Source organism: Ursus americanus, chromosome 8 (genome assembly GCF_024610735.1).
Source record: "Ursus americanus isolate L20-20 chromosome 8, mUrsAme1.1.p, whole genome shotgun sequence".
Classification (NCBI taxonomy): Eukaryota; Metazoa; Chordata; class Mammalia; order Carnivora; family Ursidae; genus Ursus; species Ursus americanus.
This window is the reverse complement of record NC_142134.1, coordinates 23427780-23443968: the sequence shown is the minus strand read 5'-3', so window position 1 is coordinate 23443968 and position 16189 is coordinate 23427780. Positions and strand designations below refer to the sequence as shown.

The window sequence follows — 16189 nt, the reverse complement described above, 5'->3', positions numbered from 1 at the left end:
TGATATTAATTATAATTTATATGGACAGGTTTGGCCATGATTAAAAATTTCATGCTGAAATCAGTGTTTATGTAAAGTAAGTCTGTAGGTTACAGCTAGGACATTTATTTGTTTTGTTTATTTTAGATGGAGAGTATTTTACCAACACATGCTCTTTAGGCTCCTTCTTTTATTGGCCTCCCTATTCTTTTACTAAATGTAAAATGAAAATGTGATTTCTCCAGTTGGGAAGATTCGAAATTTTGTGGAGTACTTCCAAAGTAGCTATTGGGGCATGTTGCATCCATCCGCTTGGACACCTGCTTAGACTTGTTGTCATCAGTCCAGAAGGACACCTGTGTCCCATTAAAAATGAGCATTGTCATTATCTGCAATTCTGTTGAATTGCTTATCAGCTGGGAGGATGCTGTTATTTGTGGTAATAAGGATTCTTTGAGAGTGAGTGAGAATGGAATTATACATTCAATTGGATTTTTGAGTTTCTTTTTTAAAAATTTATTTTACTGTCATCTATTTCTTTCCCATACATTTTATAGGACCCCGTATTTGTTTTCTGTTAACAAATTATCACAAACTTTGTGGTTTAAAACATCAAAAGTTTGTTATCTTGCAGTTCTGTAGGTCAAGTCTGTCATGGATCTCACTGGGCTAAAATCAAGGTGTCAGCAGGGTTTCCTTCCTCTCTAGAAGCTCTAGGGGAAAATCTGTTTCTTTTCCATTCCCACTTTTGAGAGGCTACCCACATTCCTCAGCTTGTGGCTCTCTTCCTCCATCTTCAAAGCCAGGAATGGCAGATTCCCTTTCATGCTCCAATTTCTTCTCTTTCTTCCCATCTCTTTCAGATGTAGGTGGGAAAGGGGAGAGTTTCTCTGCTTTCAAGGACTTGTGTGATTAGATTGGCCCCCTGGATTTTCTAGATAACCTCCCCATCTCAGAGTCTTTAGCCCTAATAAGCACATCTGCAAAGCCTTTTTTGCCATGTAGATATAACATCTTCGGAAAATCATTATTCTGCGTACAACAGAACTCAAAACGTTTTTCTAGAAATATTACTTAACTAATTTAAAACTCTGTGGTTGAAAGATGATAGGTGTGATTTGAAATAGTGTTGAGAAAATACGTCATATTATCTCTAGCTCTTTTTTTTTTCTGTCTTTTCTTCTTAGTTTCAAACTCTTATCTGGAATTATCAGTTGAACATGTTTTCCTAGATATTTTGTAAACACCTTGTTAGCTTTTGTTATATACCAAACCACTCAAGAATTCTTCATCATTGCACATACATCTGTGGGTCAACTGATCTAAGCTGGGTTTGGATGGGTGTCTCTTAGGACCTTGGCTGGGCTTGCTGCACATCTGTGAGCCTGCACATCAGTTGTGAATTGTCCAATCTAGCCTGGGGCTTTGTGGGGGCAACTCTGTTTCACATATCCCTTATTCTCCTGCCTTTAGGGTGGCACAAGCATGTTCTTATGGAAATGGCAGAAATACAGGCATGCAAGTGGAAACATGAAACTTCTTATTGGCCTAAGCTTAGAGCAGAGGAACTGTTACTTTTCCTTTATTAAGTGCTTTGGCCAAACTAGTCACATGACCAGTCAAAGTACTGGAAAACATGTGCTACCCCTTTAAATGAGAGGAACTGCAAAGTAACTCAGCAAAGGGACTTGATGAAAAGAGGGGATAAAGAACTGGGGCCAGTGCTACCCCACACTCAAACTCTGTATTGCCCTAAATTGAACTCATCTCTGTGAATACCTCTCTTACAAAAAACTGTTTTGCCTTCTTTATTTCTGGTCTTAATGATATTACTCTATACCTAGTCACCCAAGCCAGAAACGTAGGACATATTGCGTATAGTCTTCTTTTTCCATCTTTCTTCTTCTGCAGTATTTACTTTATAAATATCTAATCTCTCATCTTCTCTGGCCTATTACCACCACTGCTCTAGAGGCTGTCATATCTCCTTGAGAAGAAAGGGAGGGATTAGTCTTTATATTGTCTCCAGTCCATCTTCCTTCAAATCTATCTCTTATATTGTAGCCGGAATACTCTACTGGAAATACAGATGTTACTCCTATTCTGTGGCTTCTCATTGCCTCTAGTGAAGGCATCTATGATCTAGATTCTCCAGCCCCATCTTCTGATGTTTCTTGCCTTCTGTTTTGTCCTGTAGTTCAGGAGTCAGCAATATATGTCCAGGGGGCCAAAAAATGTGTTCAGCCATCTATTTTTGTATGATTCATGAACATGGTTCTTACATTTTTAAGTGATTGGATTAAAAAAGAAAAAACAGTATTTTGTGACACATGAAAATTATGAAATTTAAGCCATTTGTTCATAAATAAAGTTTTATTGGAACATGGCTACTCTCATTCATTTTTCAATGTCTGTGGCTGCTTTCACATTACAGTGGCATAATTGAAATATTGAGATAAGAGACTATAAAATATTTGCTCTCTGGTCCCTTAGGAAAATTTTGCCCCCCTCTGCTCTCGTCAGTTAGAATTTATAATAACTCTCCTTATGTACTTGTATTCTGTTTCATGACTCAATACTTTTATTATGTTGTTTCTTTGCCTGGCTAACTGTACTTTTTAAGATAATAGCTTTATTGAGCTATAATTTACATACCATACAATTCACCCATTTAAAGTGTACAATTCAGTGGTTTTTAGTATATTCACACTTTTGCCACCACTACGGTGTCATTTTTAGAACATTTTTGTTAGCTTCCCCTGAAACCTCATGCCCATTGGCAGTTACACCCCATTTTTCTAACCTCCTCTCCCAGCCTTGGACAGTCACTAAATCTACTTTCAGTTTCTATGAATTTGCCCATTTTTGATGTTTCATACAAATGGAACCATAAAATATCTAGTCTTTTGTAACTGGCTTCTTTTACTGGCATAATGTTTTAAAAGTTTATACTTATTATAGCTTGTATCAGTACTTCATTCCTTTTCACTGCTGATTAATATTTTATTGTATGGATATATCACATTTATGTATTCATTCATCTGGGTTATTGGACATTTGGGTTGTTTTTACTTTTTGATTGTTATGAGTAATGCTGCAATGAACATTTGTGTACATGCTTTCATGCGGTCATATGTTTTCGTCTCTCTTGGGTATATACTTGGGCTAACTCTTCCTTATCCTTCAAGAATTGATGTTAGGGTCATCTCCTCTAGAACACTTCCCTAGCTTCCCAGACTGGATTAAATGTCTTCCCAACAACACTGTGTCAAAGTACTTACCCATTGTATTGAAATTATCCGTTTGCATGTCTGTCTCCTCCATTCCTCTAAATTTTTGGAGGGCAGCATCAATGCTTTATCCAACTTTGCATCAACTGAAAATGGTACAAAAGTTCACTTAATATTTGTTCAAATAGAAATGTTGTAAAGCAGTCTATGCTTTTTAGTTAAACTTAAAAAAATAAAAATAAAATAAACTTTATTTTTATTTTTTCTATCTTATGTACTTTGGCTTTTTTTTTATTTTTTTAAAGATTTTATTTATTTATTTGAGAGAGATAGACCAAGGTAGCGACAGAGATAGCCAGAGAGAGCATGAATGGGGAGAAGAGGGAGAAGCAGGCTCCCAGCTGAGCAGGGAGCCTGATGCAGGGCCGGATCCCAGGATCCTGAGATCACGACTTGAGCCAAAGGCAGATGCTTAACTGACTGAGCCACCCAGATGCCCCTACATTGGCTTTAAAAAGAAAAAAAAAAGTTTCTTAGAATATGTATTGAGATAACTGATCTTGAATTTGTCTCTTTTTAAGGCCTGGAAAGAAAACAAAAAAAGGTGTGAAAGACAAAGCATCAGATGAGAAAAAAGATGAGATAGAAAAAATAAAGTCATACTCCTTTATGGAAGGCGAACCTGAGGATGATGTCTACTTAAAGCGCTTATATCCAAGGCAGATATATGAGGTGGAGAAAGCTTTTCAGTTACTTAAAAAATTTCAAGCTCTAGACTTTACTAATCCAAAGCAAGGTGTTTATCTTGATCTGACACTGGATATGGCACTGGGGAAGAAGGTAGGTAGACTCAACTAACATAAATTTATTTGTGAACAGTGGCTGTATGAATTGCTGTTTCTTAATTTTTAAAGTTCCTTGTTTCCTGTAATAATTTTTGGGAAATCTTATGCTCTTTCAATACTGTGGGATGAAAAACTTTGTTTTTATTTTCCAAATGTAAAAATATAATGTTGAACATACTCTGCAGTGTCAATGGACATGTATCTCCTACTCACCTGAAAATCACTGGTATAAATTTCAGCAAAAGTAGTGTTAAAATTAACTGAGGAATTACTGTAACTTTGAAAAATGACTTAAGCTGCCTGGGTGTCAAAAATACAGAAAAGTATTCCTTTTCTGTAAATGAGGGTTTGGGATTAGAGGTATGTTCCTTAGAGTCCTGCTTTGAGACTGTTTGCAGGTGCCAAGCCCTTTACTCTTGCTTCAACCAAAACTTTCTGCTTTATCTGTTTATATGCAGTTCCTTGGATGACTTTTGTTTATAAACCTCTAAAAGTAGTAAAAAAATACTGAATTAGAGTTGAGGTCCATTACAGGCTAAATTTTGTATCTCATTTAAGAAATCTGATTTTCTTGGAAATGGTATTTTCATTTTTATTCTGAGGATGTCTTTTTTTGGTCAGACTAGAAGGTACAAATTTTTGAATACAATTTAACAACCTCAATAACAATAATAGTTGAACACTTAGGAGGAGGCAGTACAGTGTAGTACTTAGGATCATGGGCTCTGGAGTCAGATTACAGTACAGACCAGAATCCTGGTGTCACCACCACTTACTTGCTCTTTGACTTTGGGTTTCTGGTTTAACCTCTTCAGATCTATTTTTCCACCTCTTTATAAAGGGAGATAAAATACTTAGTTCATACGTTTTTTAAGAGGATTAAATGAGATAATGCATGTGAAGTACTTGGTAAGAGTTTAATAATCACAATCAACATTTACTGGAAACTTTCTGTGTACCAGCCACAATGCTAAGTGCTTTGCATGCATTTTCTCATTTAATCCTATAATAACCTCAAAAGAGGAAGCTGAGACAGAAAAACTGAAGTAACTTGTTCAAGGTCACAGAATACGAGGTGAAGTTAGGATTTGAATCAAGGTCTATCTCATTTCTTAGTTCTTATTTATTAGAAATAGTTTATACCAGCCATGCTGTAATTTTATGTAATAGTACAGTGTTACTGTTCGTTCTTTTATTTTAAAAATGTTGTAGTATCTAAGATGATCACTTTCTCAGTCAGCCGTTAATGTACTGTTGACCCTTGAACAACATAGGTTTGAACTGTGAGGATCCACTTGCGCAGTTTTTTTGATAAATACAGTAGACTACTGTAATATATTTTCTCTTCCTTAATAACATTTTCTCTTCTCCAGCTTTCTTCGTTTTAAGACTACAGTATCTAATTCATACATACCAAATATGTGTTGGTTGACTGTTTATAGTTATTGGTAAGGCTTTTGGTCAATAGTAGGCTATTAGTAGTTAAGTTTTGGGGGTGTCAAAAGTTTATGCAGATTTTCCACTGTGCTGGGGGTGGTGCCCCAACCCCTGAATTCCTTAGCAGTCAACTGTGGTTCATAATGAAGAGTTGTAGGACCACAGGCTTCATTTCATAAATGAAAGCCACTTGTAAACTATTAACATTGAAAGGGTACTGTTGTCTTTCTAAGACATTTTTTGTTTTTGATAGAGTGCTTTGCAAGAAGCCAATATTCCCCCAGGGGATACTTTTATTGTGATTACTTGCCACTGAAAAATTTACTGAAACCCCTTGTGACATGTTAATGGCATAGGAATGCCAGTCAATAAAATTGAGTTGCCTCTCTGGTGTCAAGTGTGCTTAAGAGTTTGTGCCTTCTTGTCTGAAAAGAAATCCTCAGGAGGTTATCTCTACTCAAAATAAAGTTTTGCTAAAAATTTAACCTTTCAATCAGTTTTAATTAGGGAACATCCCTAATTCCCTTTCTTCTAGACCTTAGTGCACCAAAACTATGGGGTTAGACCTTCCATGTGAAGTCTCTCTAAGTGATATGAGCCACAGGGCTAGACAGGTCCTTAGCTAGATAACTGAACAAAGAAGTTCTGAGGCCCTGTAAATCTCTATCCATATTTGGGTGCCTTAATGCATGCCATTATATGTTTTGGATTTTCCAGCTGACTTCCCAGGTATCTTTGAAAGTGGCGGGCAGTTCATGTTGTTTCAAAATAAACTCACTCAGAAGAGCCTTTCAGGCTTTGCATTCTGTCTTAGGTTTAGAGTTAATAGTGACCTACTAAGCAGATTAGCTGGATATTTTCTGTCATCTGTTATGCATAGCTGTGCTCATGTCCTCCTTGATGGTGTCAAAAAATTACATGTTCTTTTGAATTTAATTAGAGTAGTAAACTTTTATTGATATCCATCATGTAGATAGCATTGTACTAGGTGCTGAGGAAGATATGGATATGCAAACAGATCACTTAATATATGAGAGATTGTGATGAATGATATAGAGATAGAAGCCAAGTGCTGTGGCAGTACGGAGGTGGGGAGAGAGGTGCAGATTTTCATTATGATTTCTTAGGAAAGAAATATAGTCTCTTATGCTTTAAATTGTAATCACTGAATAGTTCTAGATTAATTAGAGGACATATGGTAGAATTAAAACATTGAAAACAAAACCTACCAGTTTTTTATAGATGTGACAGATACAGAAAAGATGAATGAGTTTTTCATAATTATTTTTTCATTGTTGTGTATTTAGAAAAAAGTGGAGCCATTTGCCAGTGTTCTTCGCTTTCCATACCCGTTTGTTTCAGAAATCAATAAAGTTGCTGTATTTACAGGGGTGAGTAACCTTTGTCAACTTTTCATATCATTTAATTTTTTTTACATATCACATTAATCAGTGCTTAGATTAATTGAATGAGTGGACTATTCATGTAGTCTTATTTTCCCCATCTGAAGCAGTTAAATGACTTATTTGAGGTTATGTCATTTGAGAAAGCTAAACTAGAATATTAATTTCATCATTATTAATCACTACATTATGTTTCTCATAAGAAACTGAAGAGAAATAGAGAATTTGTCCTACTAGCTCCTGCTTCCTACTCAAAGTACTCTCTTCAAACAAAAACAATAAAATTATTATTTTTAAAGATTTTTATTTATTTATTTGACAGAGGGAGAGAGGAAGAGCGTGCGCCTGTGCGCAGGCACACAAGCAGGGGGAGTGGCAGAGGGAGAGGGAGAAGCAGACTCCCCGCTGGGTGGGAGCCTGATGCAGGACTTGATCCCAGGACTACAGGGATTGTGACCTGAGCCAAAGGCAGACGCTTAACCGACTGATACACCCAGGTGCCCAGTAAAATTGTTTTAAAGCCATGGATCCATTTAGTGCTTGAAGACACAGAAACCACACTTAAAAATATCTATAGTCTGGAAAACCAGGAAGGTTGAGGCTGTAACAAATAGAGTCATATGGCTCTTTGTCAGTCTTTTTGTATCATAAACGTTTGTTTGTAATGTATTTATGAATTTCTTTTTTAGAGAGTTTTCATTTTTCTGTATCTGCCTCACTTTCAAGGAAGAGATTCTTTACTTTTTTTTTCTAGAAAAGTGGAGAATATAGCTGTTGGGATGCTACAGAACTTGAGTGACTTAAGGAAGTGATACATTTTCACAGTAAAACCAAATGGCATAAGTGGAGCATAGAAAATAACTAATACTGTGTATTTTTCTTTTGAATTTTCAGACAACTGGCTAAATTTTTTTAAGTTTTTAATTCTGGTTAGTTGATTAGTTTCAGGCATACAATATAGTTATGATTCTATCATTTCTTATGTAATTTCTTCTCTTTAGTTTGTTAAGATGTCTCCAGTTAAGTTAGCAAAACTAAATATATTTTAATCTTTTACCTCTGGAAGATGATGTATTGATGGCATTGAAGAGCTAGATTGAGCCACTTCTTAGGTTCATAATATGTCATTTCAATATATTTCCTCATGTGTTAGTCAAGAAACACCTTAATCACCTACAAAGTAAACATGTTCATGATACAGTATCTCTGATACATCTGATTGAGAAATGATGCATTTTCAGTTAAAAGTAGAAACCACAATTTTTACTTTGAACTGTGATAAATTTTTTGTACAAAATACTTGAAATCAGACTGAATTTGTTTAAAGATTGATGTTCAAACTATTGTATTTTTGTAGAATGCATCAGAGATTAAAATAGCAGAAGAAAATGGAGCTGCGTTTGCAGGAGGAACTAATCTGATTCAGAAGGTACAATGTTGTTTTCATTTTCATTAGTTATAGAAATTGTTCTCTTTGCCATCCATTGATTTTTTTCATGTGGAACATAACCACTATGCCTAGATCTTTTGACAAATGGTTAGTAAAGCTTTGTAGAACAGTGAAAAATTTTCCTACTCTTTTGAGTCTCAAAGTCAAGCTAAGAAAAAACTATCCAGACAGTCTGATACTAATTATGCTTGATTTATATCATGATTTCCCCCCCTTGCTTCCTACATGTTAATGTGAGTTTTTGTGGGTAGACTGGAAAGGGCAATGTGAGTTTTTGTGTGTAGACTGGAAAGGGCAATATGACTCTTTGTGGTTTTGAATGCAAGATTTAAAATGAAATATAAAAGGTAGCACTCATGAATATCACTGTTCATGTTTTGAAGATCAAATATTTGTTTTGCCTTCTTGGAGTGAAAAATGTGATTAACTTTACAGGTCACAAAGGATAGTATCTGACTTCTGTACCTTTAACTTTTACTCTTCAGCCACTTCAGAGTGGTGTAGGCTCAGCATGAGGCAACAAGTGGTTATGTAGTCTGTGTTGAGAAAGTAACAAAGAATTTGTGGAGCTGGTTTGCGACCAGAATGTTTTTTTTGTTTGTTTGTTTTGTTTTGTTTTTTAAGAGGTAGAAAGAAGAGGCACGTCTGTTGAATTTTGGGCGTTATTTCTGAAATTACAAGAGATTTTCCTTAACAGTTTCTAAAATCTTCTAAATTTAATTGTTTAAGTTATAGAATACCTTTTTGGTTTTAGAACAGGAGAAAGTGATTTGAAAATTTCTCTTTGTTTCATATCCAGATTTTTTTTTTAAAGATTTTATTTATTTATTTGACAGAGAGAGAGGCAGCGAGAAAGGGAACACAAGCAGGGGGAGTGAGAGAGGGAGAAGCAGGCTTTCCGCTGAGCAGGGAGCCTGATGCGGGACTCGATCCCAGAACCCTGGGATCATGACCTGAGCCAAAGGCAGACACTTAATGACTGAGCCACCCAGGCGCCCTCCGTACCCAGATTTTGACTTGGGGAAAGTTTGAACTGGGCCCTTCCTTTAGGATGTACAAGAGTGCTGTTTTTTTTTTTTTTCCCACCCCAATCGTACTCCAAATGTGGGGGGCATTCTGGATTTTTGAGAGTTTCCAGGATGATTTTTGGAAGTAGCACTAATGGAAAATACAAAGAAATTATGCTTTCATGCAGACTCTGGGTCAAAGTCAGAGGGTGGTACCCAGTTCTTTCTAATGTATCGTAAACTTTAATTTAATAAAATTATTAAAATTCTTTTAATTTTTTAAAAATAAGCAATACCACAGATTCTTTGGAATTAGAGAATAGGAGCTTAGTTTCTGGAGCCAGAGAACTAACTATTCTTATTAAATTAGTGTACCGCCTTCCATCTGTTTTTTTTTTTTTTTTTTTCTGAAAGCATAAGAGTGTCTTTTAGAACTGTCAAAACAACAATAGAGTTTAAATGAAGTTAAATGTTAAGCAAGAAATTACTTCTCAAGAAAGAAATGGTAAGGGAGCAGAAAGTGTTCTGTAGCATTAAGCTTATTAAATAAAACATATTTGAAAAAGTAACCCAAATAAGGAAACCAAGTACATTTTGAAATTATTTGGTAAATAAAATATTACAGGTACAGAATTTCTCTTTAAGGATGCCAGCAGTGATTGGTTACTAGAGGGAAAATGCCAGCTGTATAAGGCATCACTAGCACATTCTTGCAAGTTACTCCATGGAATCTTTCAAAGCTTATCCATGTTATTTTTATTTTATTGTTTTAAAGATGTATTTTTTTACCTGAGAGAGAGAGAGTGGAGGGGAGGGGCAGAGGCAGAGGGAAAGAATCCTCAAGCAGAGTCCGCTCTGAGCTTAAGACCTGAGGCAAAACCAAGAGTCAGCCCTCCAGCTGGCTGAGCCACCCAGGCATCCCTCATCCATGTTATTTTTAGAAGACATTCAGATTATGAAATAAATTCAAGATGGTTTTGGTAAATAGTATCATGGCTGTAATTTTTTTTTTACACATTTCTTTTAGTTAGGTTAAATACTATTTTACTTAGCACTTATAAAAGGTAAATGGAGGGTAAATTTAGTGAACTAATAGTCCTTTCTTAAGTAAGGCCTTTAATAAGTTCATTTTGTTTCATTTTGAAATATCAAATATATTTGGTTCTGAGAGATTTTAAAATAACTTGATTTTTACTTGCCTCTAAAGCATGGTTTTCATTTATGTAGTTTTGTATTATTCCAAGAGGTGATCTTAAGGTTAACTATAACATAACTTTTAAACATAATTTTAAATTTAAAGGAACATGTCATAAAATCTGTATTGGAAGGTCTTAGAGTAGAAATTTCACATGCAGTTCTTTGACATTTCAAAAATGCCTCTGTTTTCATATTTCTATGAATGAGAGCCCCGGGTTCTGGAACCACATTGCATGTGTTTGAAATCTGTGTCTGCTCTTTATAAGTGCACAGACTGACTAATCTGCCCTAAGCCCTCAGTTTCCTGATCTGGGTGGGATGTATGGTCAATATTAGTACTGGCCTCATAGAGTTATTGTAAAGACTGAATGAACTAAATCATTTGACATGTTTAGCAGAATGCTTGGTACATGTAGTAATTGCTCATTTAATGCATGTTGTTATTGTTAAGGGGACCACAGTAAGTTATATAGGGAATAAAGAATTTGGAAAAATAAGAACAGTAACAGGAAGGTAAAATTCTAGAATCACTGCTTAATTTTACCGTGGCACAAGATTTTAGGGTTCACTGTGAAACCCCAAACCACGTCTTTGAATGACACATATTGTGGTAATATATGTAAAAAGAATCATTGGTAAAATATTTATTGTCCAGGCAGTATTATTCTAAAAAGTTGCTTTTTTGTAATCAACTAAATGTTTTTGTAATCATTTTATAATCAACTAAATGTTTAAATGGAGTATATTTTAGTAGTCTAATAATTATTTTGGATGTTTGCCTGAATTAATTAAAACTGTCTTTTAAAATTGAATATTATTCTTTTTGCTATTAAAATGGAATTAGAGTGTGGATAAATAAATTACAAATGAATTTGTCTTTGACTATCCCACTCTTTTATTTTTAGTTATTGGAGGCTAATATAGAATTGTAGTTTCAGTTCTTTGTGAAAATAATTATAGATTAGTTCTCTTGATGCTCTAAATTTAGCAAAGTATTGTGGTTGCTAGTGATTGGTTGCTAGTGATTTGAGTGTTATTAATTTTACATATGATATGTTGCAAAATTTTCAGCATTGTTTCTTCAGTTTTAATGGACATATGAATTCAACTTTGTAGGATTATATGAGCCATGTACACATCAGTGCTATCTTCTAGTTTATTACACTTTTGCCTAACATAACCCCACAGAAGAATTAAACCCAGTAAATTTTTTTTTTTTTTTTTTTTTTTTTAAAGAATGTGGCTATTTTTAAAAGAACATCAGAAAATGTTTTGGTTCTAATGGTTTTCATAATTGGTAAATGTGTTTGTAGGATCTTTCTTTGAAGGAAAGAATTGTGCTTAATGTCTGTTTTCTAAATTATAAGGGAAATTACTACATTATACTTTATTTTCAGAAGGATAAAGCTTTTCATGTAATCTAAGGTTATCTTTTTTCCCTTGATTTTCAGATTTTGGATGATGAAATTCAATCAGACTTTTATGTAGCTGTTCCAGAAATAATGCCTGAGCTTAATCCATTAAAGAAAAAGCTGAAAAAAAGATTTCCAAAACTAACTCGAAGTAAGGGAGAATTCTTTTTACTATTTTAATATATGTCAACAACTTTCTAATATGTATGTTTAGTTATAAAACAAAACTAATATATATGTAGAGTAAATAATATGTTCTGGTATTTAAATTTCATGTTGTGTAAGAACATGTGGATTTGATTTTTTTTCCTTTGGCATTTATATTGGTAATCTAATAATTTGAAAACCCAGTTACTTTATAATACCAGTTCTTTAAATTTAGGCTTAAAATTAAATTAAATTCAGGTTTGAAATTAATGGCACATATTACCCACTAGGTATGTTATCATACTGCTTTATACCTCTTTATCGATATAATACATGTGGTTATTGTGTCAGCATTCAACATATATATTTATATATTATGTATACACACATATTTATATACATACATGTATATATATACACACACACGCATATATGTATATATATAAATGCTTACTGTGTACATGGCTCTATAGATATTTCCCTTAAGGAACTTTCCTCTTATGGATATTTCCCCCTTATGAAATCTAGTAAGAGGTAATGTCACTATGTAAATAGCCATAGTGTGGAGTATTATATGATAAATTCACAGGATGCTGAAGGTATTTAGTAGAGGAGGAATTTACACATTGGTGGGGAAATCAGAGAAGGCATGCTGAAGGAGATAACATTTAAACTATAACTTGAGGGGCTCCTGGCTGGCTCAGTCGGTGGAGCGTGGGACTCTTGATCTTGGGGTTGTGAATTGAGGCCCCACATTGGGTGTGGAGCCTCCTTAAAAAAACAAACAACAAACATAAAAACTGTACCTTGAAAAATTAAACGAGTGGATTAAGGGTGATATTATTTTAAATAGAAGGAATCTATTAATTTTATACGTTGAAGTAAGTAAGTAAGAATAGGCCATGTACAAAAAATATCAGTTAATTCTCTTTAGCTTATAGTGAATGGTACCCCTACATTGAAGTGAAAGAGAATAATGGGAATCATATTGGATGATTGATACCATATTGAGAAGGATCTTGAATAAGACCTTAGAAGCTTGGACTTTTATTTTGTTTTTAGCAGGAATTTCTTAAAAGTTTTTAAAGTGGGGAGTTCCTTAGAGCTTTAATCTAGAGAGAACTCGTAACATGTATTGGCATGAATCAAAACTGGAAGTGGGGAAACTAGTTTAAGTGCAATTGCCAGAGTCTGATAAAGGTACTATTTAAACTAAAGTCTTCATAATGAGACTGGAGTAAGGAGATAAATGTCAAAGACACTAGGTCTTTGTGCTAACAGTTAGGAATGGACAGGTTGAGGGGGAAAAAGGGGGAGTCATGATGCTGGGATTTTTGAAGCCTAGGGATCTCCTAATAAGTTGATTGTTAATGGAAACGGAATAGATTTGGGAGGAAAAATAAGTTCATTTGCTGAGATAGTTTGTTTTAGGTGTGCTGGATTTGGGATAAATTTTATAGTATAAACAGAACAAGTATTTCAAAATTGTTTTAGTAGATTCGTGTTCAAATTTTAATTCAAGTTAAACTAATTCATCATACATGATAGCCACTAACACTTAACCTGAGTTATAGATTGTGTTCTGTACTTTAAGCAAATTCAAATGTCCTCTCCGATTCTTTTGTCATAGAGTTTTATTTGTTTATTTTTGGTAACCTGCATTGAATAACACATCCTCATTAGGTATCTGACTGAGGTTTGTTGCTTTTTATTATGGATATCCGTTATGGGAGTGTTTGTTGTAATGGAATCAGACTTATACTCTTTCCTAAGTAAAACCTGAAACTGAACATTATTTTAAAATTTAAACCAGAATTACAGTTGAATTTGATGAAAATATTTCTCATAATTTTTTTTGTTTCTAATTAAATTCAAGCTCACTAAAACCAAACAATACTAAATATAGTCAATTAAAAGTGAAACTGAATACCGAATGTATCAGTATCCCGTCATCTCCTTGCTTGCTTGGCACAGTGAAGTGATTTTTCACAGAAATTAACTCTGTCACCTTCGCTACTTTTCCATTCTTTGAATAATCCTTTTGCCCTCTATTTTCTTTATTCTTTAGCCTCGAGTTTTTTTACTACGATTTTCATCATAAAACTTGAGACTATTGTTTTTTAGCCTGAAAGGTTTTCAAATAATGTATTTCTTTATTTCAAATAAGAAAAGTGTCCCTTTAAAATATTTATTTTTTTTAATTGACTTTATTTGTACTTTCATAATGACTCATAGCTTCCGTATACCATGGTCAGATTTCCTAGGTACGAGTCCCCGTGCCTCCATTTGCTTTAACAAAGCATCTTGAAAAAATAGACCTTTCTGGAATTTTACATCAAAAAATTGGGATGTACTGTATGGTGATTAACATAACATAATAAAAAATTATTATAAAAAAAAATAGACCTTTCTCCTTCTCTAACATTGTCTTTTCACCCCCCCCCACCCCCCACCCCAGGATCTGTTTAACAGCACTGGCAAAACATTTGTGTTCTTTAAACATGAAGACAAACGATTAACCTGTCAAAAATGTTGAAACTGAATACACCAGATGTGCATTAGAACAAATGAGGCTTGTATTATGCATTTTCAGAGCTTATTCTGATTTTTGTTTAGGAACATTTGATTCCCCTTATATCCAACAAAAGACTTTAGGGTAAAATAGAAACTACGTTTTGAGCAAATGGATGAAATTAAAAAACAAACAAATAAGCCCCTGCAGCTGAGCTCATTCTTTTCCCATTTTGTCTTACATTTTGTTTTACTAATGGGAGTGGGTGTAACTGTCTTGGCTGGATTGAGTGTGCACATTGTGCAGCATGTTTAATGCTGCATTTTTATTCATTGCTTACGTAACTGTAGGCAAGTTCTCTGTTTTTCAAATGCACATTAGGCTTCTTTTCCTAGTATTATTTCTTTTTTATTTAAAAAAAAAGGCATTTAAAACTTGCTTTTTTGAATTTCTTGAAAGAAATTGGGCTTCATTTTGCTTGTCAGCTAGCTTTTTTCTTCCAATGTAAGTGCCTTCTGAAATTTTCATCTCTAATATATATATATATTTTATTGACAAATTAGATTTTTAAATTGCTAACATATCTTTTAGCACTTACTAAACAAAAAATACGAGTATGAAAAATACCTTGACTTAATGGAATTAGTTTTTTATTACATATTAACCCATGGGTGGGTATTATGGCGTATATGGAGAAAGTTGAATTCTTTTAAACCATGCTTAGTTATTGGCAGGTAGGTGAAAAAGGAGCATGATTGGGAAATTGGACTCACTAATGGGTATTCCTCTTAATGCATAGAATTGAACATCAGTGCTCAGTTGGAGTCTTGTCAAAAGGATGTGGTAGCAGTCTTGTCCAAAGAGTATTCACATCTACCGCTTTCTGTATGGAAGTATCGTATTTGAGACTAGTGGATGTGAACTTACTGAAACCTAATGTGAAATATTTTTAACTCATTGACATGCTGTACTTAAGAGTATTGCTTGGATTATTGAAACAATTAGAACTCTGGTTATATAAAGAAAAATACTAAGACATAGAGAATTTTTGCACAGTAATGAATTTGAAATTTTTCCAAATTTCTCCCCTCATGTATTAGTTTAAAAACTATGTGTGAAAGATTCCAATGATTATTATGAATAATTACAATTATTAGAGATGAATTATTGATATATTACAGATGGTTCTATTACTCTTTCCTTCATTTCCTTTACTCTAGCTATAGTGGCCTCCTTGCCCTTCCTCACACACACTAAGTGTTCTTCCTTCTCTGATCTTTGGACTTATTGTCCCATCTGTCTATAATGTTCTTTGCTTATTAGCCTGGTTCACTTTCTCATTCAAATATCACCTACACAGAGAGGCCTTCTATAACTATCCTATATAAACTGTTATCCCCTACATTCCCTTATCACTCACTGTATTTTTCATTATTGTGGTTTTTTATTTTTTAGGACTTAACAGTCTTAGCATCTTACTCTGGCAACCACCATATTGTTCTCAGTATTTATAGGTCATTTTTGCCTTTTTGTTTGTTCATTTGTTTTGTTTTTTAGATTACATATGTAA

At 34.1% G+C, this 16189-nt stretch overlaps 1 protein-coding gene across 5 annotated transcripts in view; it reads left to right on the top strand.

Moving 5' to 3' along the window:
* MRPL1 (mitochondrial ribosomal protein L1) overlaps positions 1-16189 on the top strand; it is an 87397-nt gene that overhangs the window by 22637 nt on the left and 48571 nt on the right. For 4 of the 5 annotated variants that reach the window (XR_015725436.1, XM_087864055.1, XM_045790182.2 and 1 more), the window contains 4 exons: positions 3791-4049; positions 6799-6882; positions 8252-8323; positions 12000-12111. Coding sequence is in view for 4 of the 5 variants with exons in the window: in XM_087864055.1 (XP_087720181.1) it covers positions 3791-4049; positions 6799-6882; positions 8252-8323; positions 12000-12111 (527 nt within the window). In the remaining variant the exon portion in view is untranslated. The remainder of the gene's footprint in view (positions 1-3790; positions 4050-6798; positions 6883-8251; positions 8324-11999; positions 12112-16189) is intronic. The other variant, XM_087864056.1, reaches the window with a different exon arrangement.